At 43.8% G+C, this 25,978-nt stretch overlaps 1 protein-coding gene across 1 annotated transcript in view; it reads right to left on the minus strand.

The window, feature by feature from the left end:
- dnah12 (dynein, axonemal, heavy chain 12) overlaps window positions 1–25,978 on the minus strand; it is a 96,031-nt gene that overhangs the window by 54,377 nt on the left and 15,676 nt on the right. The window contains exons 13-38 of the mRNA XM_034906060.2: window positions 25,202–25,337; window positions 24,578–24,703; window positions 24,014–24,148; window positions 23,442–23,635; window positions 22,900–23,155; window positions 21,648–21,833; window positions 20,757–20,957; window positions 18,298–18,492; window positions 17,657–17,778; window positions 16,998–17,280; window positions 16,437–16,556; window positions 16,193–16,349; window positions 15,389–15,561; window positions 12,991–13,143; window positions 12,019–12,258; window positions 11,360–11,605; window positions 10,745–10,864; window positions 10,225–10,334; window positions 7,799–7,979; window positions 7,093–7,233; window positions 6,421–6,504; window positions 6,121–6,309; window positions 4,952–5,071; window positions 4,252–4,440; window positions 3,787–3,938; window positions 3,117–3,255 (exon numbers count right to left, since the gene is read on the minus strand). Coding sequence (XP_034761951.2) covers window positions 3,117–3,255; window positions 3,787–3,938; window positions 4,252–4,440; window positions 4,952–5,071; window positions 6,121–6,309; window positions 6,421–6,504; window positions 7,093–7,233; window positions 7,799–7,979; window positions 10,225–10,334; window positions 10,745–10,864; window positions 11,360–11,605; window positions 12,019–12,258; window positions 12,991–13,143; window positions 15,389–15,561; window positions 16,193–16,349; window positions 16,437–16,556; window positions 16,998–17,280; window positions 17,657–17,778; window positions 18,298–18,492; window positions 20,757–20,957; window positions 21,648–21,833; window positions 22,900–23,155; window positions 23,442–23,635; window positions 24,014–24,148; window positions 24,578–24,703; window positions 25,202–25,337 — 4,348 coding nt within the window. The remainder of the gene's footprint in view (window positions 1–3,116; window positions 3,256–3,786; window positions 3,939–4,251; window positions 4,441–4,951; window positions 5,072–6,120; window positions 6,310–6,420; window positions 6,505–7,092; window positions 7,234–7,798; window positions 7,980–10,224; window positions 10,335–10,744; window positions 10,865–11,359; window positions 11,606–12,018; window positions 12,259–12,990; window positions 13,144–15,388; window positions 15,562–16,192; window positions 16,350–16,436; window positions 16,557–16,997; window positions 17,281–17,656; window positions 17,779–18,297; window positions 18,493–20,756; window positions 20,958–21,647; window positions 21,834–22,899; window positions 23,156–23,441; window positions 23,636–24,013; window positions 24,149–24,577; window positions 24,704–25,201; window positions 25,338–25,978) is intronic.

The raw sequence follows: 25,978 nt of genomic DNA on the forward strand, positions 1-25,978 counted from the left end.
CTAGCTACTTGTCCACTCTCATGCTTCCGAAAAGATCAAATGTGACAAAAGGAATGTCACTCATTCTTTTAAAAAATTTAAAAGAACTCTCACAACAATATGTATATTGATTGCATGTTTAATATGTTGTGTATTGATATTTAATATGTTGTGTACTGATATTTAATATGTTGTGTATTGAATTGTGGCGTCGACAAAATAAGTTCCGCCGTGCATTGTACAGTACTATAGAACTGCACAGTAAGAAATCCTCAACAGCCAATCAGCGTGCAGCATCCAAACATTCTGTTTATAAATAAAGATTATAGATGGAGATTCGTAGCGCCGACTGTGTTGGTACCTCATGGGTGCATTGTATAGTAACTTCAGAATTCACACAAATCAATTTCTGCTGTAAATTCATCTTAATGAAAAGTAAACCAGAACCATTCTTTAAAACTCCAATTTTAAAATAGCTTTGCTCACAGAAACAGGCCCACCCATCGCATTGAAACAAAGAAAGGTAAGTCTACGGTTATTCTTAGTATTCTAGTGGTTTTCTTATATGCTTATTTTTCAGTCAGCTATACTGTTTATTGTGTGGTCCGTCGAGATAAAAAATAAAATTAAAAAAAAATAGCGGTCAGTGAACGAAAAAGTTTGAGGACTACTGGACTAGACTATATTATATTAGACAATATCAAATTAAACTAGCTCTCCTGTAATGCTGTGACAGTTACCTGCAGAGATACTGTAGCTGGCTCTCCTGTAATGCTGTGACAGTTACCTGCAGAGATACTGTAGCTGGCTCTCCTGTAATGCTGTGACAGTTACCTGCAGAGATACTGTAGCTGGCTCTCCTGTAATGCTGTGACAGTTACCTGCAGATATACTGTAGCTGGCTCTCCTGTAATGCTGTGACAGTTACCTGCAGAGATACTGTAGCTGGCTCTCCTGTAATGCTGTGACAGTCACCTGCAGAGATACTGTAGCTGGCTCTCCTGTAATGCTGTGACAGTTACCTGCAGAGATACTGTAGCTGGCTCTCCTGTAATGCTGTGACAGTTACCTGCAGATATACTGTAGCTGGCTCTCCTGTAATGCTGTGACAGTTACCTGCAGAGATACTGTAGCTGGCTCTCCTGTAATGCTGTGACAGTTACCTGCAGATATACTGTAGCTGGCTCTCCTGTAATGCTGTGACAGTTACCTGCAGAGATACTGTAGCTGGCTCTCCTGTAATGCTGTGACAGTTACCTGCAGATATACTGTAGCTGGCTCTCCTGTAATGCTGTGACAGTTACCTGCAGAGATACTGTAGCTGGCTCTCCTGTAATGCTGTGACAGTTACCTGCAGATATGCTGTAGCTGGCTCTCCTGTAATGCTGTGACAGTTACCTGCAGAGATACTGTAGCTGGCTCTCCTGTAATGCTGTGACAGTTACCTGCAGAGATACTGTAGCTGGCTCTCCTGTAATGCTGTGACAGTTACCTGCAGATATACTGTAGCTGGCTCTCCTGTAATGCTGTGACAGTTACCTGCAGAGATACTGTAGCTGGCTCTCCTGTGATGCTGTGACAGTTACCTGCAGAGATGCTGTAGCTGGCTCTCCTGTAATGCTGTGACAGTTACCTGCAGATATACTGTAGCTGGCTCTCCTGTAATGCTGTGACAGTTACCTGCAGAGATACTGTAGCTGGCTCTCCTGTGATGCTGTGACAGTTACCTGCAGAGATGCTGTAGCTGGCTCTCCTGTAATGCTGTGACAGTTACCTGCAGAGATACTGTAGCTGGCTCTCCTGTAATGCTGTGACAGTTACCTGCAGAGATACTGTAGCTGGCTCTCCTGTAATGCTGTGACAGTTACCTGCAGAGATACTGTAGCTGGCTCTCCTGTAATGCTGTGACAGTTACCTGCAGATATACTGTAGCTGGCTCTCCTGTAATGCTGTGACAGTTACCTGCAGAGATGCTGTAGCTGGCTCTCCTGTGATGCTGTGACAGTTACCTGCAGATATACTGTAGCTGGCTCTCCTGTAATGCTGTGACAGTTACCTGCAGAGATACTGTAGCTGGCTCTCCTGTGATGCTGTGACAGTTACCTGCAGAGATGCTGTAGCTGGCTCTCCTGTAATGCTGTGACAGTTACCTGCAGATATACTGTAGCTGGCTCTCCTGTAATGCTGTGACAGTTACCTGCAGAGATACTGTAGCTGGCTCTCCTGTGATGCTGTGACAGTTACCTGCAGAGATGCTGTAGCTGGCTCTCCTGTAATGCTGTGACAGTTACCTGCAGATATACTGTAGCTGGCTCTCCTGTAATGCTGTGACAGTTACCTGCAGAGATACTGTAGCTGGCTCTCCTGTAATGCTGTGACAGTTACCTGCAGATATACTGTAGCTGGCTCTCCTGTAATGCTGTGACAGTTACCTGCAGAGATGCTGTAGCTGGCTCTCCTGTGATGCTGTGACAGTTACCTGCAGATATACTGTAGCTGGCTCTCCTGTAATGCTGTGACAGTTACCTGCAGAGATACTGTAGCTGGCTCTCCTGTGATGCTGTGACAGTTACCTGCAGAGATGCTGTAGCTGGCTCTCCTGTAATGCTGTGACAGTTACCTGCAGATATACTGTAGCTGGCTCTCCTGTAATGCTGTGACAGTTACCTGCAGAGATACTGTAGCTGGCTCTCCTGTGATGCTGTGACAGTTACCTGCAGAGATGCTGTAGCTGGCTCTCCTGTAATGCTGTGACAGTTACCTGCAGATATACTGTAGCTGGCTCTCCTGTAATGCTGTGACAGTTACCTGCAGATATGCTGTAGCTGGCTCTCCTGTAATGCTGTGACAGTTACCTGCAGAGATACTGTAGCTGGCTCTCCTGTAATGCTGTGACAGTTACCTGCAGAGATGCTGTAGCTGGCTCTCCTGTAATGCTGTGACAGTTACCTGCAGATATACTGTAGCTGGCTCTCCTGTAATGCTGTGACAGTTACCTGCAGATATGCTGTAGCTGGCTCTCCTGTAATGCTGTGACAGTTACCTGCAGAGATACTGTAGCTGGCTCTCCTGTAATGCTGTGACAGTTACCTGCAGAGATGCTGTAGCTGGCTCTCCTGTAATGCTGTGACAGTTACCTGGCTCTGGTTGGCACTGGTCCTTGCTGAGAAGTTGATGAAGAAGGGAAGGTATCGATCCTTATCCAAGTTGTTCATAAGCTTGTCTTTCACATAGACAGACTTCCCTGTGCCAGTAGGGCCCACAAACAACAGTGGCCTAGAGAATTACAAATAAATACACAAATCAAATAATAAATAACCATGTGATTATCTTTAGTCACACACACAGTACAGATTTTTCATATTTTCAAGGGTACCCTTACAAAGCGTTCTTGGCATTATATCTAATGAAACCTTTCTCTTTAAAAATTATTGCTGTCAGTTAGTCTCCTCACTAATAACTAACCCAGGTTCCAGGAGGGATGGCTGGATGTGAATGCATGTGTCTGACAAGCTGACTTTGCTCAGTTTGTTTTTTTGTGAGCGGAGCCACTTTTTCGAACACTGGAAACAGATTCCCTTGTTATTCAGGCAGAATGTCTTTGAATTTTAGCCCTTGCCCAGGACTTAAAACAATGAAGCGTGATATTCATGAAACTGTTTAAGAAGCCAACAGCCCTGTTTCTTTCTTTCAATAACTCAAGACACACAGTATGCAACATTTCAACTGGTATAAAAAGCTATGTATTTTAAATTGAAAAGAATCTCGCGGACACATCAATAAAACAATGCATGACTTCCTCCTTACTTGCCATGCTGGATACAGAGGTCCATGAGATAGGTGTATCTGATGGTGTCCATGGTCGGCACAATGATATCCTGCACTTTTGTGTTTTTGTCGCCCAGGGAAATGTTCTTGATAGACTCGTTCCAATGGACCCAGCGTCCTTTACCTTTATACTAAAAGAGGAGGCTCTCTTTTAAAACAGCATCAGGTCTACTTGCAAATATTAAACTGCATTCATCATTTTGTAGTCAACAAATTTTTTTTAATCATTAGTGTCTTTAATGAGTCAATATGTTAAGTATGTGTGTGGTGTATCTTAATGTATAGGAGATGTCATCTCATGTAGACTGGCAGAGGGAACCGCAGTGCTGTATCTATACAATGTCAATTCTCCTGTTACTTGCCTCTTTCTAGCTCACACCATCATGTCGTAGGAGAAGCCTGGCCCCTTCTCTGTACCTGCTCAAGTGCAATAATGCAGCATACCTCATAGGAGTAGTCGTAGACCAGCCCTTTCTCATCAAAGGGACATTCCCATTTTCCGATGGTAGCTGGAATGGGATGGTCCTCTGATTTCCCAGCCACGATTTCCTTCAGGAAGCTGTCAAACTTCACGCGGCTGTCTGTGTCGCAGCTCCCCCCGACCGACCAGGTCAACGAGAAGACGAAGGCAGCCTGCAGGATTAAAGGAGTCAGGAACAGCTTCAAACACCATCGCCCTTGTAAACATGGACCTTTATTTTCAGTAAAAAAAAAAATTCCTAGGATTTGCACAACTATAGGCTGGTTTTAACAGATTTTCACCCAGAATTTGGCACAAAAAATACTGTTTATACCATGAAAATACCATTCAATTCAGTAAATAGATTTCTGTACATAAAGAATGTATTTTATGCAATAGGAGGTTGTCTTTTCAATGTACAGTAGTGCTGATACACACCTGATACAGCTTCACCAACCTTACACTGTCACAGATAGTTGTTAGCATTCACAGCAATACCCCTGATATTTACCCAGAAAGCTATGAAATGCAATGATTTTCACTGCCAGCATATGGTGATCCGGTGCTTTTCAGTTGGTTTTTCTACCCTATGGAGTGAGCATATTGGCTCTCTGATCACCCTGCATGGTGGTATTTGCTGTCCGGACTGGCTCCCTGTGTGCTGCTTGCAGTGCTAGTCCTTACCTGCGTCCAGACGCGGATGCTCTTATTTTCCGGGTCCTCCCTCACAGTGTTGGCCAGCAGCATCTCAAAGAGTCGGGTCAGAGACATCACCACGTTGCTGTCGCTTGTTGGGACCAGCTCCTGGAATATCACAATGAGACAACATCAGGAATACATCTGGCATGCCTGGCCCAGGGGGTCTACAGCACCACAGGACTTACAACACCACTCTGGGATTCAGACTCTGGCAAATGCACCTGTTCTACTCTTGTTAAGGCAATGGGCACATTGTTCATGCCTGACTTGACTTCTGTAGGTTTTAGATCTTAGGAACCAAGTTTGTACCTAGCTCTAACTGTACAAAAGTCTATCCATAATGGATCAGAGGTTCTACAATCTGCTGGATCACTTTACATCTGCAGAGTCCCACAATGCACAGATCAGCTTACTTATCAGCAAGAAAGAAAGAAAGAAAGAAAGAAAGAAAGAAAGAAAGAAAGAAAGAAAGAAAGAAAGAATGGCCAGCTGGTTTGTAGTTTGTTTTGCCTGTATTCCCTATATTCCCTAAAGATAAATTCAACTACAGAAACACAAGCCTTCTCCCCTCCTTGACACCTGATGTATTCTTTCCCCACTTAAGCGTTTCATACCAATCAGATTATTATTATTATTTATTTCTTAGCAGACGCCCTTATCCAGGGCGACTTACAATTGTTACAAGATATCACATTATTTTTACATACAATTACATTATATTTTACATACAATTACCCATTTATACAGTTGGGGTTTTACGGAGCAATCTAGGTAAAGTACCTTGCTCAAGGGTACAGCAGCACTGTCCCCCACCAGGGATTGAACCCACGACCCTCTGGTCAAGAGTCCAGAGCCCTAACTACTACTCTACACTCCTGCCCTATTATGTCTCGACACGCACAGATGCTTGTGAGTTCAGCAGCAGTGAGGAAGCAGAGGAGTACAAGCGAAATTGTCTAGATTTATTCAAGTAACTTTCCATGCCGGTGCATTGTAATGCATATCTTATCTTATATTTGCACCTACCTTCAGCCATGATACAGGCACATGGGGCAAATCTGAAAGCACAGCAGTGTGTGCAGTATGACAGTAAAGAGCGCACACTGAGGCGCAGTGCGTGATGGCAGTGTACCGCTCTAAAGGGCTGTACCTACCTTGCAGTGCTTGCGCAGCAGGCGGATTGCAGGAGGCATCAGCCAGTGGAAGAGCTCTGAGAGGAGGGCATGGCTGTCTTTGTGCTGGAAGGCGTCAGGCAGTGTGTTCAGCCAGGAGGTGACCATGGGCATCCAGCCCAGCTGAGAGGGCTCCATGTAGATCATCCCACAGCGACTCACCGTGGCAGGCTGAGGGCAGGAGAGCAGAAGCACAGGGGCGTCAGGATTCGAGTTGAGCCCTCTTCATATATTCAGACCAGCTGGGTTAGAGCCCTGACGTGTCCGGGCTGGTATACTCACTGAGGCCTGGGACAGGTCCATAGCTTCAAAGATCAGACTCATCTGATTAGACATCTGAATGATCTCTCCACTCATCAGGCACAGCTGCAGGGGAACAAAATACTAGATATAACAGACTTAAAAAAGAACAAGAAAATTACTATTAAACATCAGGAAGCGTTCAAGGCCTAAAATGTAAAAGCTAACCAAGTAAACTGTACTCTTGTTGACTTGTGTACTGTATACTTTTTTTTCAGAAGAATAAAATAGTTTTAAACAGTATAAAACTACACAGTAAAGTAAGAAACTACAACAAATGATCAGCTCCTTCCTGCAGCTAATACGTTTCTTGTTATTGTTATGCATTTAATAGTTTCATTCATCAATTCACTTTATAAGTTCAACCTAGGAGTTGGTGAGCTCAATTTAACAACTTTTAACAAGGAACAAATGTTTTAGGAAAATACAAACTTGGTCCCAGTTTACTTCTGATTCATTATCAACAATCTTTTAATCTTATCAAAAACAATACTGCTCCTCATGCACTTTATTGCAAGTCTTTGTATATGTTTATTGCTTTGTATTTCCCAGTGATTTTTTCCCAGCTAAAATTCAACCCCATTGAGCCCTGTGTGTGAGTGTTTGGTGTTGTTGCTGGGTCTCTGGGTGATGGCAGGCTGTGGGTCGCGTCACCTTCTTGTTGTCGTCCAGCACCGTGTTCATGCTCTCGATCCACAGAGTGTCGATGGGCCCGTCGAACACAACCCACTTGCGTTCTGGAGTGTCTGCGGAAGCAAACTCCCGAAACGTGTTGGCAACAATCCCATCAGTCCACTGGAACAGATACAAAACAATCACCCAATACTGCTGAGATATGGACTGTACTATGAGACAGGCACAGCTAAGAGTGCTAATCCCTTACAATCACCCAATACTGCTGAGATATGGACTGTGCTATGAGACAGGCACAGCTAAGAGTGCTAATCCCGTACAATCACCCAATACTGCTGAGATATGGACTGTGCTATGAGACAGGCACAGCTAAGAGTGCTAATCCCTTACAATCACCCAATACTGCTGAGATATGGACTGTGCTATGAGACAGGCACAGCTAACAGTGCTAATCACTGACAATCACCCAATACTACTGATATATGGACTGTGCTATGAGACAGGCACAGCTAACAGTGCTACCCTTACAATCACCCAATACTGCTCAGATATGGACTGTGCTATGAGACAGGCACAGCTAAGAGTGCTAATCCCTTACAATCACCCAATACTGCTGAGATATGGACTGTGCAATGAGACAGGCATGGTTAAAGAGTGCGAGACTGGGTCAAACTACAGAGACTGTGTACCTCGTGAGAGACTGGGTCAAACTACAGAGACTGTGTACCTCGTGAGAGACTGGGTCAAACTGCCCAAAGAGCTGCCCCATGGTGATGGATTTGGGGTTCACTGTTCGGAAAATCACTTTCTCCTCCTCGTACCCTCGCTCATTCATTAGGGTCAAGGTGTCTGCCAGCACGTGCAAAACCTTGGTTTTACCAGCAAAGGGCTCTCCAACAAGCATGAACCTGTAATCCGAAAAGATGGAAATAGCATCCTTACATTGTGTGTGTTTCCAGTAGTTTAAAATTTCACCTCTATGCCTGTGTTGTAAGGGCTGACTGGGAAGCCGCCCTTACGCTCCAGTTCCAAAACCAGGGGTTTTGATGATCCACAACATTTAGCCTGTAGAACCTAGTAAAGGTATAGGGAGTGGCCCACACTGTTGTATGTCCTTGACAGATGCACCCTGGAATAAAGCCCACGAAGTTGCCATGCCCCTGGTGGAATGGGCAGTGAGATTTTCTGGAGAGGGCAAGTTGGCCAGCTCATAGGCAGTCCTGACTGCTATCCATTTGGAGAGCCACTGCTTAGACAGGGCTTGACCATGGGACTTTGCTCCATAGCAGACAAAAAACTGTTCAGACTGACTCCAACTTGGCCCAGTCCTGCCTGATGTTCTTCACACAGCAGGAGCAGCACGAGCGATGGGAAGATGTATAACACATGCCTCGGCCACTGGTGTGCCAAGGCATCTATTCCCAGTGGTTCCCCGCTGATTCCTGGGAGGCAAAGAGGCTTATCTCTGCTCTCCCAAACCTCCCCATATGAGGCTGAAAGGGGGTCCGCAGCCCATTTCATCACCCTGGGCAAATGAACTGCCTGAAGTGAGAGGAGGTTCTCGTGCGCCCACAGCAAAAGCTTGCGATCCACGCGATTCAGACTGAGTGACCGCAGGCTGCCCTGGTGGTTGTGGACAAGCACATGTCTCCCTTGAGAGTGCCTTTAGACAGAGGTGGGACACTGTCAATAGGCGGTCGTAGTTCAACATGGGTTGGAAGACCCTGCGATTAAACCTGGCCTGTAGGGCGCATATGAAATGTATTTGCTTACGACTGTAAGTCGCCCTGGATAAGGGCGTCTGCTAAGAAATAAATAATACTAATAATAATAATATGCAGGAGACCCAGTGGACGGGTCTGGGACGCTGCTGCCATCAGGTCCAGAAGTCTCTGGAATGTCATTACCGTTAGTGCTCTGATGAGCTGAAAGAGCTCCAAACAGGCGGCTATTCTCTGTGTTCTGCTGTCCGATAGGGTGGACAGCATGGACCCGGAGTCCAAGCACACTCCGAGATAGGAGGCTGCCTGGAAAGGTGTGAGCTGTCTCTTCACATGATTCACCATAAGGCCCAACCTTTAAAGGTGGCAGGTGACAAGTTCCGTGTGGACCTCTGCCTGAGCTGGAGACAAGACACAAATTAGCCAGTCGTCCAGATAGCTGAGTACTCTGATGCCTTTGAGTCTCAATAGGGCTTCAAAATAGCTCAAAATAGCTTTCATGCGCTTCAAGAAGGTACATGGAGCTAGGGAAAGGCCAAATGGCAAGAGACGGAACTTGTACGCGGTTCCGAGTGGTCCACCATGGTGAACCAGTCGCCTGGCCTGATTGACTGCAACAGCCGTTGCACTGTCAACATCTTGAATCTCTTCAGCTCAGATACAGGTTGACCTGTATGAGGTCAAGTATCGGTCTGAGGCCACCATCCCATGGGTCACGACTGCGTCACAGCCTCAAAGGAGCAGCTTTGGTATAAAGTATTCAGGATTCGGGTCTTTAAATACACATTCAGTAATGGTTACATTTCATACTTGAAAGGGAAATGATGTCTATTGCTACAAATACCTGTCCACTTGCAACTCTGTCCCTACTGTACCACATTTACATATAGATGATTATTATTATTATTATTATTATTATTATTATTATTATTATTATTATTATTATTAATTAGTCATTTAGCAGACGCTTTTATCCAAAGCGACTTACAGAGACTAAGGGGTGAACTATGCATCAACGACTGCTGCTGCAGAGTCGCTTACAATAAGACTCATCTGAAGGACGGAGCACAAGGAGGTTAAGTGACTTGCTCAGGGTCACGCACAGTGAGTCAGTGGCTGAGCTGGGATTGAACCGTGAACCTCCTGGTATCAAGCCATTTTCTTAAACCACTATAAACAGCTTTCTAAGGGCCCACAGCTTCTTTAAACTTCTGAGTTTTAAAAAGAAAGGATGACAGATTCAGAGAACATTATAATGTGAATTTAAACAACAACAAGAATACAAATTCAGACAACACTTCACTCCCATACCAAGCTGCTCATTAGGACATTTCAGTATTTTATTAAACATATTCACTGATACTTTCTCACTGTAGTGGTTGAAAGGGTTGGTGCAAATGGAAACGTTCCTGAACAGCTTGTGTAAACTCACCCGTGTCGTACGATCATCATTTCATAAGTCTGGATCATCTTGTTTAGGAAGGCCTTTGCTGGCTGCACATTGTGAGTGACGCAGCACTCCATGGCACAGTCCAGGAACAGCTGAGCGAGGCATGGAAAACAACTCAGGATTAGTCACTTCCACACAGTTGCTTGTGAAATGAATGACCTGACACTGTATAGCTACTACTGTATAAAACTCTAAGGCCAGCACCCATATTTCACATGCACATTAAACCTTAAGACAAATATTTAAAACATTGGACATTTGGATAACGTTTTATTTCTAAACTGGCTGTTGAACTGAAATCACTCCCACAATACCGGTGCCTGGCGCTCGCATCTCCTCCTGTTTCCATAAGCTTTGGGTGTAGCTAATTAACATTGGGAGCGTGGGAATGGGGAACCACTTGAGAACCTCTGTTCTGACTAAAAAAGGTTAATTCATTTTCTACATCAGAAATGTAGTGTTTGCTGTCAGTGTGTGTATTGGTCTCGTCTGGCTCACTCACCTTATAATCAGCAGTAGGCAGGGTGATGCCAGGGAACAAGTCGCTGGTGATCCCATTGAAAAGAGGAATGTCGTGTGACAGGAACTTCGGCTCATTCACATCTTTGATGGAGCGCAGCAGCTACAGAAGAAGCAGCACGGTTTGCAAACGTGTCTGAAACAGCTTTGAGCCAGGCTTTCGATGTGTGTATTATTGAAATTAATTAGCCTTTTGATGTGTCTCCCAATTTACCAAACATCAGGCAAGACCATGCCTTTTTTCTATAGTTTCATTTACATGGTATTGTATACAGGGAATAACACAAAGACAGCTTGGGCTTCAGTCTATACAAGGTATTGACAGCTGAACACCAAGATGAAGCCTGTCAATGTATGTGAGATTTACAGTATATTTCAAATAAACAGCACAGGAATTTGAATAAGGTGAAAACAGAGATGTAATGTTATATGTGTGCATAAGAGAAAATGATTAAGAAACTAATTGGACGCTAATCATTTCCTTTTTAAAAACTCCAGCACACTGGCAATCCAGATGGCAATGGACTAAATGGTTTGCTCTCAGGACCACATTTAACTGGATATTGTTGCAGTGATTCAATTGTCTGTAGTTACTCACTAGAATATCCTCATTTTCGTATGGGAACTTGAGCTTGAGGTTCCCTGCAGCCACCAGCACAGCCTTGACAGCCCGCATGCCGTAGTCGTAATGGAACTGCGATGAGAGCTGCTCGGAGCACAGCCTGTACGTCATCACGATCTTCACCGACAGCGGCTTGGCGTTCAGGAAGCCATACGAGTACAGGGAGATCTCAGCTATCAGGGCGTAGTTAGGGACCATCATAGCTACTGTCCGGAACAGGACCTGCAAGGGAGAGCACAGCCAGTGTTACTAAGAGATTGAACATGGTCTGGACAACAAGTTACAGTAGATATGCTTCAGACTCATTTCTGCGTTAATAAAGGTACAGGGGAAAATTCTGCCTTTGTTATTTATGCAACATTTTGCATTTTGTGGGGATTGATATCCTTATAGTGTTTTATACTGTGCACTGTATTGAGACACATTTTTGGTCGTGAATGCAGCCATTTGTCTAGTGCTTTTGAAATTTCACCAAAAACTCATCCTCACTCCGGAACACTCCTTCGGGGTATGGTCATTTCAATGTTCTGGAGTAGAATTGTTGGCAGAAGATCACCTCGCTCTCCCTTCTCATGGTGAGACAGTCTAGGTGACTCTAACAGTGCTGCTGGCAGTGCCTCTTTCAGGCTTTTTACCTTGAGGTTGTCTGGCAGCTCGGAGCGGCCTGCATAGCCAGGGTTCATGGTGATGGCCACGAAGCAGTTTGGGTTAAGCTTCAGCTCTGTTCCCTCGAAGTTGAAGTACTCCAGCTTCATCTGAATGGCTCTCTGGATGCAGAGGATCTGCTGAGCCACCACGGACAGCACCTCCAGCTCGATGCGATTGAACTCATCGAAGCACGCCCAGGCACCCGACGAGGCCAGCCCTTTAAAAAACTGGAGTAACACAGCCGTCACACAGAGATCTCATACAGGGAGGGAGCACTCAACCCCCTTACGATTACTACACCCAATAAGCAAACAGAATCACATTGTTATGAGGGGGAGCATAGTGCCCGTCAATGAAGGTTTTGACCACGACTGGAGTCATGCGTCCCGAGCTGAATGGTTTTTCTCATTATTTTCTTTAAAAACCCTTTAAAATCTGGCTTTACTATGCACTTGTAATGATTCATCGGGTACCCTTCTGCAGAGAAATATTTTAGGAAAATAGTATCACACACATCATTAGAGAAAAAAATGCTACTTTTTTTACTTATCAGAGCTGCTTATACTTTATCTGGACAGTGCCAGATATATGAATGGCGCGATATTACTGAATTGTCCCTGTGTTTGTTGTTGTTGAAAGATACTGTATGATCTCCAGTCGGGCTGACAGGCTTTGATTGGCTGACTAGGCAGTTGCAGGTACAGAACTGGTTGCTTTCATCGGTACAATGTATTGATTGGTTGGTTTTGGTGGATAATAAAATTAATTTGGACTAATTGTGTCTTTTTTAAGTATTTGCTGTCCAATAGATGAAAGACATAGATGAAAATTGTTTTCTAATATGTGTAACTTACCTGCGTCTCCCAGCTTGTAAATGAGATGGTGAAGCATCTTCACAGCTACTTATCAGACAAAAAATGAAACTAGCAGTGCCTCTACATGCAGCGCTGGTGCATTACCTTCCCCATGGCCAGGTAGTCCAGCCCGTCGGAGCAGTTAAACACCACGCACTGCACAGCCAGAGCCTTGGCCAGGTCCTTGGTGGTCTCAGTCTTGCCCGTGCCAGCCGGCCCCTCTGGAGCCCCCCCCAGACTCAGGTAAAACGCTCCGATCTGCAGCATGGGGACAGTCAGGCTTTACTGCTTCTGTACCATTGCTTTATTACTTGATAATATATAGTAGACCCTGATACTGATGGGATACAGCCATCTGAAATGCATTTATAATATACTTCAGACCCTGATATTGATACGATACAGCCATCTGAAACGTATTTATAATATACTTCAGACCCTGATACTGATGGGATACAGCCATTTAAAATGCATTTATAATATACTTCAGACCCTGATACTGATGCGATACAGCCATCTGAAATGCATTTATATTATACTTCAGACCCTGATATTGATACGATAGAGCCATCTGAAACGTATTTATAATATACTTCAGATCCTGATACTGATGTGATACAGCCATCTGAAATTTATTTATAATATACTTCAGACCCTGATACTGATGCAATACAGCCATCTGAAATTTATTTATAATATACTTCAGACCCTGATACTGATGCAATACAGCCATCTGAAATTTATTTATAATATACTTTAGACCCTGATACTGTTGCGATACAGCCATTGAAAAACGTGCTTTTAAAGCCATCTGAAATGTATTTTGAATCAGATGGCTTCAATCAGATAGTTTGTATCAGTCTTATATTACGTGACATTAAAATTAGCTGTACTGTTTAATTATTCTTATTAAACTATATACAGTATTAGAAAAAATACAGTATAGGGTTCAGTGTAAGATACAAGCTGATTTCACCGTGTAACAATAATTTTTTTTTTTTTGGTTCCTGGGTAGTAAGTGTTATTTCCTAATTGCTTATGCCTCAAAAGTATAGAAAATGGCTATTATTCCCCACAAACTTTGCTTTTGTGACCAGGACAGTGATATTTTGAAATTTACCTATTTCAATGAGAAAACGGGCGAATTTGTGTCTTTTCGTTCACACAAAGTCAGAAAAAACCAACGTATGAATCCAAATTAACATGTATTTATACTAAAGTAATACAAAAATGACTACAAAAGATTTAGAAGCAAGTAGTTTTTCGAGATTTATGATTATACTGTAAATCACTTTCACGAATCAGCCCCCAAATGTAGTCTCCCATCATGTTCTCGTTATACTGTCCTTGGTAGCGGCGTTCAAAGTCCAGTATATCCTGGTGGAAGCGCTCGCCTTGCTCCTCCGAGTACGCTCCCATGTTCTCCTTGAATTTATCAAGATGAGCATCAAGGATATGGACTTTGAGGGACATCCTACAGCCCATTGTGCCGTAGTTCTTCACCAGAGTCTCAACCAGCTCCACATAGTTTTCGGCCTTGTGATTGCCCAGGAAGCCCCGAACCACTGCGACAAAGCTGTTCCAAGCCGCTTTCTCCTTACTAGTGAGCTTCTTGGGGAATTCATTGCACTCCAGGATCTTCTTTATCTGTGGTCCGACAAAGACATCGGCTTTGACCTTTGCCTCAGACAGCTTAGGGAAGAAGTCTTAAAGGTACTTGAAGGCTGCTGACTCCTTATCTAGAGCTCTGACAAATTGTTTCATAAGGCCCAATTTGATGTGCAGTGGTGGCATCAGCACCTTCCGGGGGTCCCAGCCGTACTCATCATACTTCAAGGCGTCCAGCAAGGTCTTGATGCTGTTGTAATCCTCTTTGAGGTGCACCGAGTGAGCCAGGAGAAGAGAGGGGTAGTTGTTACCATTATGGAGCAGCACGGCGTTGAGGCTCCTGGATGAGCTGTCAATGAAGGACAGTATAACGAGCACATGATGGGAGACTACATTTGGGGGCTGATTCGTGAAAGTGATTTACAGTATAATCGTAAATCTCGAAAAACTACTCACTTCTAAATCTTTTGTAGTCATTTTTGTATTACTTTAGTATAAATACATGTTAATTTGGATTCATATGTTGTTTTTTTCTGACTTTATGTGAACGAAAAGACACAAATTCGCCCGTTTTCTCATTGGAAATAGGTAAATTTCAAAATATCACTCCTGGTCACAAAAGCAAAGTTTGTGGGGAATAATAGCCATTTTCTATACTTTTGAGGCATAAGCAATTAGGAAATAACACTTACTACCCAGGAACAAAAATTGTGTTACATAGTGTTTTCAGCCACTCTCAGAACGACCAATGCTACTCTGATAATCAGATAATAATCAGTTTGTATCATACCGCACCCTGTATGATATTCCATGTGTGTCAAGCAATAAGTCATAGTATATTAATAATTCCTATCTATCGCAGTTGATTGGATTGGAACCTGCTGTTGAATCTTACCAAAGTGCGATAGCACCTGTCAGTGAGCGGGGTTATCACCAGCCGCGGGGAGTTCCCAAGGTACTCGTAGGCGTACTTCACATCACAGTTGATAATACGCACACGGGTGTTTTCGTTTTCCCAGTAATAGCGTAACTGAGCGAGCCACTGGAAGTCACTTTCATGAGAGACACCTAAAAACAAGAAACAAATCAAATCAGAAACTTATCCCGTAAGTCATCAGGACATGTATTCTGCATTCAAAACAAGCAAAGTTTCAGTTTGGCTGAAATTATTAATTGACAAGAACATCTTTTTCTACTAACAAGAGGAGGCCATTCAGGCCATCAGTGGTCGTCCGGTTCTTAGTTGAATCTTAACGGATCCCAGAGATTCAGCATCAACAACATAGCTAGGTATCCATTCCGTACCCTCACCACTCTCTGTGTGACGAAGTGTCTCCTACAGCATCAACACAGATCTGAATGGCTCCACAGCAGACCCGCAGGCGCCCTATCAGCCACAGGAGTCGCTAGTACCCGGGTGGCGATCGACCAATTGTGCGCTGCTTCCTGGGAACTCCCGTCCATGGCCGGCAGTGGAATAGCCTAGACCCTATGTAGCGATCTCCAGGCTATAGGGCGCACCCTGTACTCCACGAGGAGCGCCTTTACTGAATGCGCCACTCGGGAACCCTCTAATCTTTCTTTTTTATCTAGGCTGAATAGATTCAATTACCTCATCTTATCACTCATAATGGCACCAAATGAACCCTCCTTGTCTGATAATATCCAAAAAGTTCCCTTTATCGTCTGCTGCAGGTACCTTTCTCGATCATCTCCATCACCACGTCTCTTGCGTGCACATCGATGGTCACCAAGGCCCCCAGGGTGGTGCGTGTCTGTTTGGACAGCTTTCCTCTCACCAGCTCCACAATGTCATTCAGCTGCCCCTGCAGCTGCTTGTAATACTCCTTCAGGCCCTGTTAAACAATAAGCCGTCACTAGATCACTGTCTATGGGTAAGAGAGGGTTAAGAGTTAGCAAGATAAAGAGATGCTGGTTGCTACCTGCGGCCCACTCTGAATGGCTTCATGCACCTCGCTGGTCCAGTACATCTGAGATGTGCAGAGAACCACCTGCCCTGGCCACTCTCTCACCCAGTCCTTCCTGGCAGTCTCGCGGTAGGCCTGGAAAAACAGAGAATTCCGCATTACACAACTCATTAGAACAAATGACATTTTTTGTTGCATCTTTTCATAGTGCAATGGTGTTGGAAAAAAGATCAACAGGAGAACAATGAGGGACTTGTGCAAATGATGTTCTGCTAATATGAGGGAAAAACAATAAGTTCATTTCAACTTAAGAGACTCTCTAAAACCGCAGAGACAGAAGGAGCTGTTAACAGAGCAATCGAGCAGCAGCACAGGTACCCTTGGGAACTACTACTCTTGACCGGGGTGTAGACATTCCCTCTGTAACCAGGTGCTGCTGTTTGCCCTTTTACAAGCTGTCCACAGTCATTTTGCTATTTAGTTCACCATGGCTTGCCATTGTTTTTTTCATTTGCTTTACCACACCTCTCTGAGCTTTGCAATGCTTGCCTATGCTCTAATAAGGGTGGTCCGTACCAGTCGTGATCGTGCCACGACGTCCCGCACGCTGCGCAGCATGAGCTCCTCCACCTGCAGCAGCCACTTCTCAACCGCGCCGCGCGCCTCGGAGGTGGAGATGCACTCGATGAGCTCCACGCACTCCCCCTCGCTGCTGAACATGGCCTTGATATCCAGGTTGGGCAGGAACTCCAGCTTGGCGATGCCCTCAAAGCACTTCTTCAGGTGGGGCTGCACACGCAGGGGGTCCTTGGTCTCTGACAGGATCTCCAGCATCTCATCGTTGGACAGGAAGAAAAAGCTGCAGATACAACGCCAAGGAAACCAGTTCACTTTGAGTTTGTGGTTCAGGCTCACATGAAACAGGTTTGGTCAGCAAATGCTTAAAGGAGTGCTAAAAAAAAATCAATTTGATTGCCTCTATAAGCACTAGCAATAGCAAGATTCTCAGCACAATAAAAGTGGCACCAGTAATACTGCAGCAAGATTCTCAGCACAATAATTTTGTTAATTGTGTAAACTATTAAATGCGAGTACGAAATAAAAAACATGAACATGATACCACATCTATTACTTGTTTTCACATTTCTACAGCCTTATATCACACACAATAGCAGTTTCTATCCAGGAATCTCAAGACAAGGGCTAATGAACACAATGAACACAATGACGAGTACCGGGGGAAGAAGAGCCGTTTCTTCTCCAGGTAAGCATTCAGTCCCTTCATGATCTTCTCCAGCAGAACGTTGCAGTCCTGCAGTTTTTCCAGCAGGCCAGTCAAAGAGGTTGCAGGCAGGACCTACGATCACAGTTATACACAAACAGTCTGAAAACAGGCTCCTGGGCAGTTTGTGCTTTAAAAAAACAAAAACCACACTACAGCCACCAGAGATGCCACTTTTGTCAATTCCAGACATTTTACTTTTGTTTGAGAACAAGGATCCTATTAGAACACATTTCATTCACTCAGTGCACAGGCAGTAAAATATTTAAAAGAGTCAAGCTCTGGTTATTGTCTCAGTTTATACAGAATGTTTAAAACGAGGGGAGCGCTGTGAAAAAAACATTTCTTAAGCTAAGAAAATGATTTGAAAGTATTATTAGCATGTCATTAGATATGTCTGCTAACATTCAGATTGTGCTGCAACTACAAAGGGAAATACACTAACATGTGTGGATTGATGCTTCTCTGTTTTGTTTATTTTGACCACATCGCTGCAGCAATGTAAATAAGGGTCGGGTCGGGGTCAGGGTCGGGGTCGGGGTCGGGGTAGGAATCAGGGTCGGGGTTGGGGTGCTTCACCCTTCCCCGCAGTACCTTGGGGTCTTTGACGCAGTGCCTCATGACGTCTTTCCAGTGGCGGTCCACAGTCTGGAAGAGACGGCCTTCCTCCGGCATCTGCTGCATGATGTCCTCGGAGGAGAAGATGGGCTCCAGGTAGAGCCACTGCGCTTGCACCTTCAGCCACTCGTCGATCGTCTCCTGAATGCGAATTAAGCGCTCCTCCCTCTCCTGCGGCACAGCCATGGAAACACACAGCAATGATTATGACACACTTGATTATGAAGATGTACAAGACACGTCCCTTTTAAGATCGTATTCACTATTCATAATTAGGGGTGTGCAGAAGCTCGTACTCGGAATCGTCTTTAAGAAGTATTTATCGGTCCCCGAGTGGCTCATCCAGTTAAAGCGCTGCCACTGGGAGCGCAGGATGAGTCACACAGCTTGGATGGTGCCATTTGGCATCCAGGCTGTGCAAAGAGGCTGAACTTTGCTGGGGACCCCAAGGGGGTGTCACATTTGGCATCACATTGGCTCTGACACTCCCGGGGTGGCAGATGGGAACCCGGCAGGGATTGCTTCTCCTCATCGTGCAACAGCAACCCTACTGGCCAGACACCAAGCACATTCAGAGTGGATAAGAAGCAGGGATGATCTTTGTTCTCTGGGATCGGTAGCCCATCCACCTCTGCTCTGGATTGCTCTGCATAAAAGCGATTCTGGTTTTAGGCTTGTGAGATCGGAGGATACTCACACTCCCTCAGAACGCCTGTGCTGTGTGGGGTCTCATTGCGGTGTGGAGAAAAAACATAATTGGACATTCCAAATTGGGGGAAAATAAATAAAAATAATAATTGGTCACTCTAAATAATAATAAAAATAAGTATTTATCAGCAGTGTGAACAGGCTGGCTGGTGGTGACGTCAGGCCAGGAAGTAGACAGACAGGACTGGTGAGTGAGTGCGCTGTTGCGCCGGTTTATTATAAACAAAAGGTCTAAACAAACAAAACACTTTACAAAACAAAAGGCACATTGGCCAAAAGAAACAGACAAACAAACAAACCTTGACAAGCACTAGAACAAGTAGCGGCTGGTGTAGAACCAGCACGCGTAGCAACTGCTCATTTTATATTTGTTTCTCCTCCCCTCTCCTGTTCTCCACTCTGAACACCCAACCCCGATTGAGTGATCCGTGCATCTATATATACAGCTGTGCTGGGATTCAATTGCTAATTACATTCACTTGAATCCCAGCACGTGAACTAATTTGTGCCATCCCCGTGCCCACATACTAATACACATTTTAACTGCATGTGAGTGCTTGTGCAATCCCTGTGCCTAAATACAACTAATCTTATAACTAATTTTAAATCACCCATGCTACATAACCCACCCTCCATGCACCAATACATACACACCACATAAAAAACATAACACAAAAATACACACAGGGGCAGGGCACCTTGCCACAAGCAGGTATTTAATAAATCCATACATTAATGTTTTGATTTTGTAACAAGTAAAATTGTCTTTCCCTCGTGTTTACAATTGCGTACCAATCAATGGCAATTAACATCCACACTGAGTGTTTTTAAAGCCATAAACGGACTGTTTACAGCCTCAGTATGCCAGTACAGCTTATTATGACACTGGTTAGTTTTGTAAAATGAACAGCTGTTTTCCTGCTTCAATAAATTCAGTTAATAAAAGGCTGGATTAAAATACGCCCAACAGTAGCACTAAAAATAAACATTCATGTATTTAATGCATTTGGTTAGAATGAACATGGCCAAAGACTTACTGTATACAGCCTTTACTGTACTGGGGGTAACGTACACCAATGTGTTCCCAATGGGATTCCACTCAGTACAGGGTCAGTACTGGGGGTAACGTACACCAATGTGTTCCCAATGGGATTCCACTCAGTACAGGGTCAGTATTAGGGGTAATGTACACCAATGTGTTCCCAATGGGATTCCACTCAGTACAGGGTCAGTACTGGGGGTAATGTACACCAATGTGTTCCCAATGGGATTCCACTCAGTACAGGGTCAGTATTAGGGGTAATGTACACCAATGTGTTCCCAATGGGATTCCACTCAGTACAGGGTCAGCATTAGGGGTAATGTACACCAATGTGTTCCCAATGGGAATCCACTCAGTACAGGGTCAGTATTAGGGGTAATGTACACCAATGTGTTCCCAATGGGATTCCACTCAGTACAGGGTCAGTATTAGGGGTAATGTACACCAATGTGTTCCCAATGGGATTCCACTCAGTACAGGGTCAGTACTGGGGGTAACGTACACCAATGTGTTCCCAATGGGATTCCACTCAGTACAGGGTCAGTACTGGGGGTAATGTACACCAATGTGTTCCCAATGGGATTCCACTCAGTGCAGGGTCAGTACTGGGGGTAACGCACACCAATGTGTTCCCAATGGGCTTCCACTACGACAGTTTAAATCTGTTTGATTGCAGTGCACTTACCTTGATCTCCTGTTCAAAGGGCTTTATAAAGGGGGACCCTCTCATCGTCTGGGTCTTGACTATCTGATCATCCAGAGTGGTCTGGACCTCGTCCACCGCAGACAGGATGGAGACTCCAGACTCACGGTAGGGGCTGGTGTGGAAGAAGATGGAATCCCAGACCTCCACCATGGTGTGCATGGCTTTCTCCAGGGAGAACTCCTGCAACACAGGGACACGAACAGTGCAACAAGGTCAAACAAGTGTGTCTGTTATAGACTTCATTCAGAGCAGACATAAACGTCCCTCACCACAGCTGCAAATGCAAAATTCGAGCTATCAGTATCGTGATCTAGAACAGTGAAGCACTCAACAGTGCCAGCTTTAGAAATACTACAAGACCCTTCATGAATTCAATGCTTTAGAAATACTACAAGACCCTTCATGAATTCAATGCTTTAGAAATACTACAAGACCCTTTATGAATTCAATGACATTCGTCTTCAAATGTTGAAAAAGACTTTCAAAATACTTGTCATTTCATTTATTATGTTTTTTTTTAGTATCTCTAAATATACATCCACATTGTTCACATGAAAAACGAAGTGCTACATACAGTGTGTAGAACGTACAGACTAATGGACTGGTGGTTCTCAGTACCTGTATATATAATCACTGTGTAAGTGTGACATGCGTGTGTATAGACAGAGGGGCATGTTCCTCAAAGCACCCCCTGATTTAGAAACCTGCAATAATTTGTGCAAATATCCTTATAAAAGTCTTCCACGTTAAAAGTACTGAGGCACTGACAGTGTTCAGTCTTTCTAATCTGAAGCACTGGAATTGAAGCAGAAAGTGTGAGTTGAGTGAGAATACGTGCGTGGTTGTGATGGTGTGAGTGGCGTGCAGTACCTTGCTGGCAGCGGCACTGATCTGCTCGAATTGCTCCAGGTAGGGGGTGAGGTTCTGCTTCAGCACCTTCCGCAGGGTGGTGCCCGAGTTGGGAGTCAGGTCGTAGCTCACAATGTCAGACATCTGCTTCCAGTGCCGAGCCCGGATTCCAGGATTACACAGGATGGACACGGTCGGGATGTAATCCTGCAGAAAGCACAGCAACAGCACACACACACAGAGCAAGGGCTTTAACAAGAACCACGCATTTACTTTAGCACATTATCTCAGTATTAGAAAATACAGGACGCATTTACACTCACTGCTTGGTATTAGGACCCTGATGTATGATAATTAATAATGGACATAGCAGACAAAGCTACACTTTGATTTAAAATGATAAAACGATGGAGTCCATGTGTACATTTTTACATCAGTTTTTGTAGTCCACTGAAAGTGCAATAAAAAGAACAAGGAATATTTTCTGAGCAGATTAATGCACTAATGTTCTGACTTGAACATAATTCATATAATTCATAATAATTCATATTTTTACTGAGTAAAATGTATTATGAATAAAAAATGTAAATATATTAAAACTAATAAACTGGCTTCATCTGGAATAAAATGCTTTGACAGGTATCATTTTTATTGTGTCTTTAGCTTTTCAATGAATGTGTAAATGTCCATTTTATTTGAATTTCTAACCTGTTTACTATCCAAATTCTGTGTGTTTTGTATAATCCTAAATTGCTGCTCTTGCTTAGACTGCTGCTGAAAAGACTCAAGCAAGGTTCTGCATGGAAAACATTCCCATGGCAAAGTTAGTAAATGGAAAATATGTACAGAATGCAAAATGCCATTTCCAAAGAGGGCTGGAATTAAAACGTTGCACATCCCCTAGTAAACCCCCTCACCTCCCTTGTGGGAGTCTTCAGAAGCAAGCCCTTGTGTTTAAAAAAGGATATTAGTTATTAATTCAAATTGTTTGAATAATCTACTGTGAAATATGACTTTCCCAACCAAGAAACCTCTGGAAAAAAAATTAAATACAGATCAAAAAATCTTTAAGTACATGACACACAATACTGCACTGTCCAGCAAATACCAGAGATTGAGGGCTGCAGAGCATTTTCCATGACAACAGGGCAGAAGAGCACAGCACACAACAGGACAGGTTACCAAGCGGCTAGGCCAATGACAAGTAAGACTGTGTTACTGTGTAGAATGCATCCCTTGAAATGAAATGTCCACCTCAGCTCCTTACTCCTACCTTGAACTCCTTGACTTGCTCCATGACGACGGCACATATCTCCACCGTGTGGCTCTGCTTCTTCTCCTCCTCCTCTTTCTCCCGCTCCTTGTCTTCCGCGCCACGCTTCTTGGGCGCTGCTTTCTGCAGCTCCAGCTCGGCCTTCTTCTGCTTCTGCTGGAAGAACTTGAGCATCTTGTAGATCTCTCTGAAGAACTCGTCCACCTCCACTTCCATGCTCTCTCCGTTCAGGTCTTGGAAAGCACCGTCCATCCACCTGGCAGGAGAGAGAGGAGCAACGTACTCAGGAAACGTTCTAGAAAACACCAAACCCTAACCCTAACCCTAACCCCCTCCACTTCCATGCTCTCTCCGTTCAGGTCTTGGACAGCACCGTCCATCCACCTGGCAGGAGAGAGCAACATACTCAGGAAACGTTCTAGAAAACACCAATACCGAACCCAGGGTTTACCGAGATGTACCGGGATACAGTAGTACTAAAAAAAGTCTGATGCTAAAATAAAAAAACTGCAAGTCAGTATCCACACAACAGGAAGCACTACCTTTTCTCTGTGCGCTGCCATTTCAGGACCAGGGCAAAGAGCTTCTGGTAGGGCTCGATGCTCACTTTGAGGGATTCCACCTCCGGGTAGATTGTCTGGTCCCACTTGTAGAGAATCTCCTCCTTGTTGATGAAGGAAATGGACTCCTCTGCTTCCTGAAGCCTTTTCTGAACTGTTCGAACATCGTTCACATACTGCAATAAAAAAATAGTTCATTCAAAAGGAGGATCACACATGGTACAAGGCTAAGTGCAGATTGGCAGTGGGATAAGACGATAAGTTCATTTGCAGTCAAGGTTTAAAGTCATTTACAGACGTTGGCAAAACAATCAGAAATTCCCTGAAGAAATCAGGATTGAAGAATGACCATATGTCCCTCCAGAACATCCTGGCAGGTGAATCAGTCCCATGGTGACCCTACACCTTATTGACAGTGTTATGGCCCGTGAATCAGTCCCATGGTGACCCTACACCCTATTGACAGTGTTATGGCAGGTGAATCAGTCCAATGGTGACCCTACACCCTATTGACAGTGTTAATGCAGGTGAACCAGTGACCCTTATTAACTGACCTGTTGCATCATGTCCAGCTCTGAGCACTCTGCAAACTCCTCCATCCTCCTGGTCAGCTTCTCCAGCTCCAGCATCACCTTCTCTCTCTTCCCTAGCAGCTCGCTCTCTCCTTTCCGCTTGTAATGCTCAATCACCTGGACAGGGCAGGAGACAAGGGGAGAGGGAGGCACTCTCTATCAGTACTGCTCATTGCTTAAGGGATGATGTCAAATACTTTCCCCAGTATAAGCAGGGAGGAATGTGTCTAGAATATAAGAAATAATACACATCTAGCTGATCATAATAAGGTTATCATTGTTATCGAGGGGTTCTGATGACAAGGTAAACCACGAGAGTGAAGCCTTAGATAACATTTCTACAAAAATTGATCTCCCCTTTGCTGGCAAGTTCAAACGGCCTAAGGTTCTGTGCAAATTCGTGCTTCATTATGTCCCTTTCAGTGCTTTTGACTGGAGCTTGTCATTTTACAGTCTCTCAATGTACCAATGGCACAAATCTATTGTTAAGAATAAAGGTGACACAGTGCGTAAGCAATCCAATAGATTTTGAGTAAGTATAATGACCTCATCATTGAGGTCGAAGACAGGGTTAATATTCCGCGGCCACAGAAGCACTGACGAATTCAATCCCAGGTCTTCTTGTGTAAAAATATACCCATCCAGGAGGTAGTTCAGTCTGCGCTGCGTTTCCTGTGTGAATGCATTGTGTTAGTTCTCAAAAGAGCCTGATCTTTACACTTCAGAAACCCCCCCATCCTTTTAAAACATTATTTTAAAAAACTGTTTAATAAGGGATTGTTTATAGGTTTAAAAAATCATTTGGTTTTCCAGAGTTTATTTTCAGTAAAGTCTGCATCTCCTCCCACAATGCTACAAATTCACTTCATGTGTTACAAACAAGAGGGCCTCATAGTTCCCCAAGTTAGATTCTATTACCTGAAGGAAATGAACTTATAGGGGTCAAATGTAATGATCTAAATACCCTTTAGGTCTATATCAATCCCACATGTGTTTTCTGTGAGGTTTAAAATCATACTTTATTTCTCAATTATTTCTAAGGTTCATGGTAAGGAATAATGAATTTGAAACACAAGTCTTCAGCGGTACTTAACAGTTTAGGTGTTAGTAAACGTTTTGGTCAATGTTTTGGTCACCCAAGAGGCCAGTTCAAAGTAATATTGAACCTACTGCGATCCTTGTGTTCAGTTCCTGGATACCCTTGGTTTTTGTTTGCTCCACATAAGCTAAAATCTCCATCATTTCTTCTGTTGTTTCAGGAATCTTCAGCGCCTTCTCCTTGATGATTTCAAAATCTTTACAAATCCTGCACACACACACACACACAAAGAAAGTGACAATGTTGAGAAGGAATTCGTGTTTCCACCATTTATATATATATATATATATGTGTATGTGTGTGTATAATCTCCAGAACATGTTTTCTAGACTGTTTCCTGCTTTCAATTAAAAACAAATTGTTGCCTTTTGCCTGTAAACAGGTGAGTTTCTCATGGGCGATGCAGATCCACATTATAAACACATAAGCATATGTGTGTAACGTCTTCAGGTACAGTTTAAAAAAAAATAATAATAAAAATAAACGGAACCGGCATTTAATTTGAACATGGTGACGCTCTTAAATGATGTCACGAGGTTCTGCAGAGTGCTTTCCATTCAAAGGGAATTGTCGCTTTTAACTGGCCAATTATCATCATGTATGTTTTGCCTTTATCTAAATTTAAAACTTTTAAACCTCAACATCAATAGATCGTAGAATTGTAACAAGAGGGGTTTTTTTTAAACCATACCTGAAGATGTTACTCACTATTGTTATGCTTACGTGTTTATAATGTGGATCTGCATCGGCCACGTGAAACTCACCTCTTTACAGATTAAAAGGCGACAATTTGTTTTTAATTGAAAGCTCTTTGGAGATTATACACACAGCACAATCTAATTGTGTGA

Source organism: Acipenser ruthenus, chromosome 16, assembly GCF_902713425.1.
Source record: "Acipenser ruthenus chromosome 16, fAciRut3.2 maternal haplotype, whole genome shotgun sequence".
Classification (NCBI taxonomy): Eukaryota; Metazoa; Chordata; class Actinopteri; order Acipenseriformes; family Acipenseridae; genus Acipenser; species Acipenser ruthenus.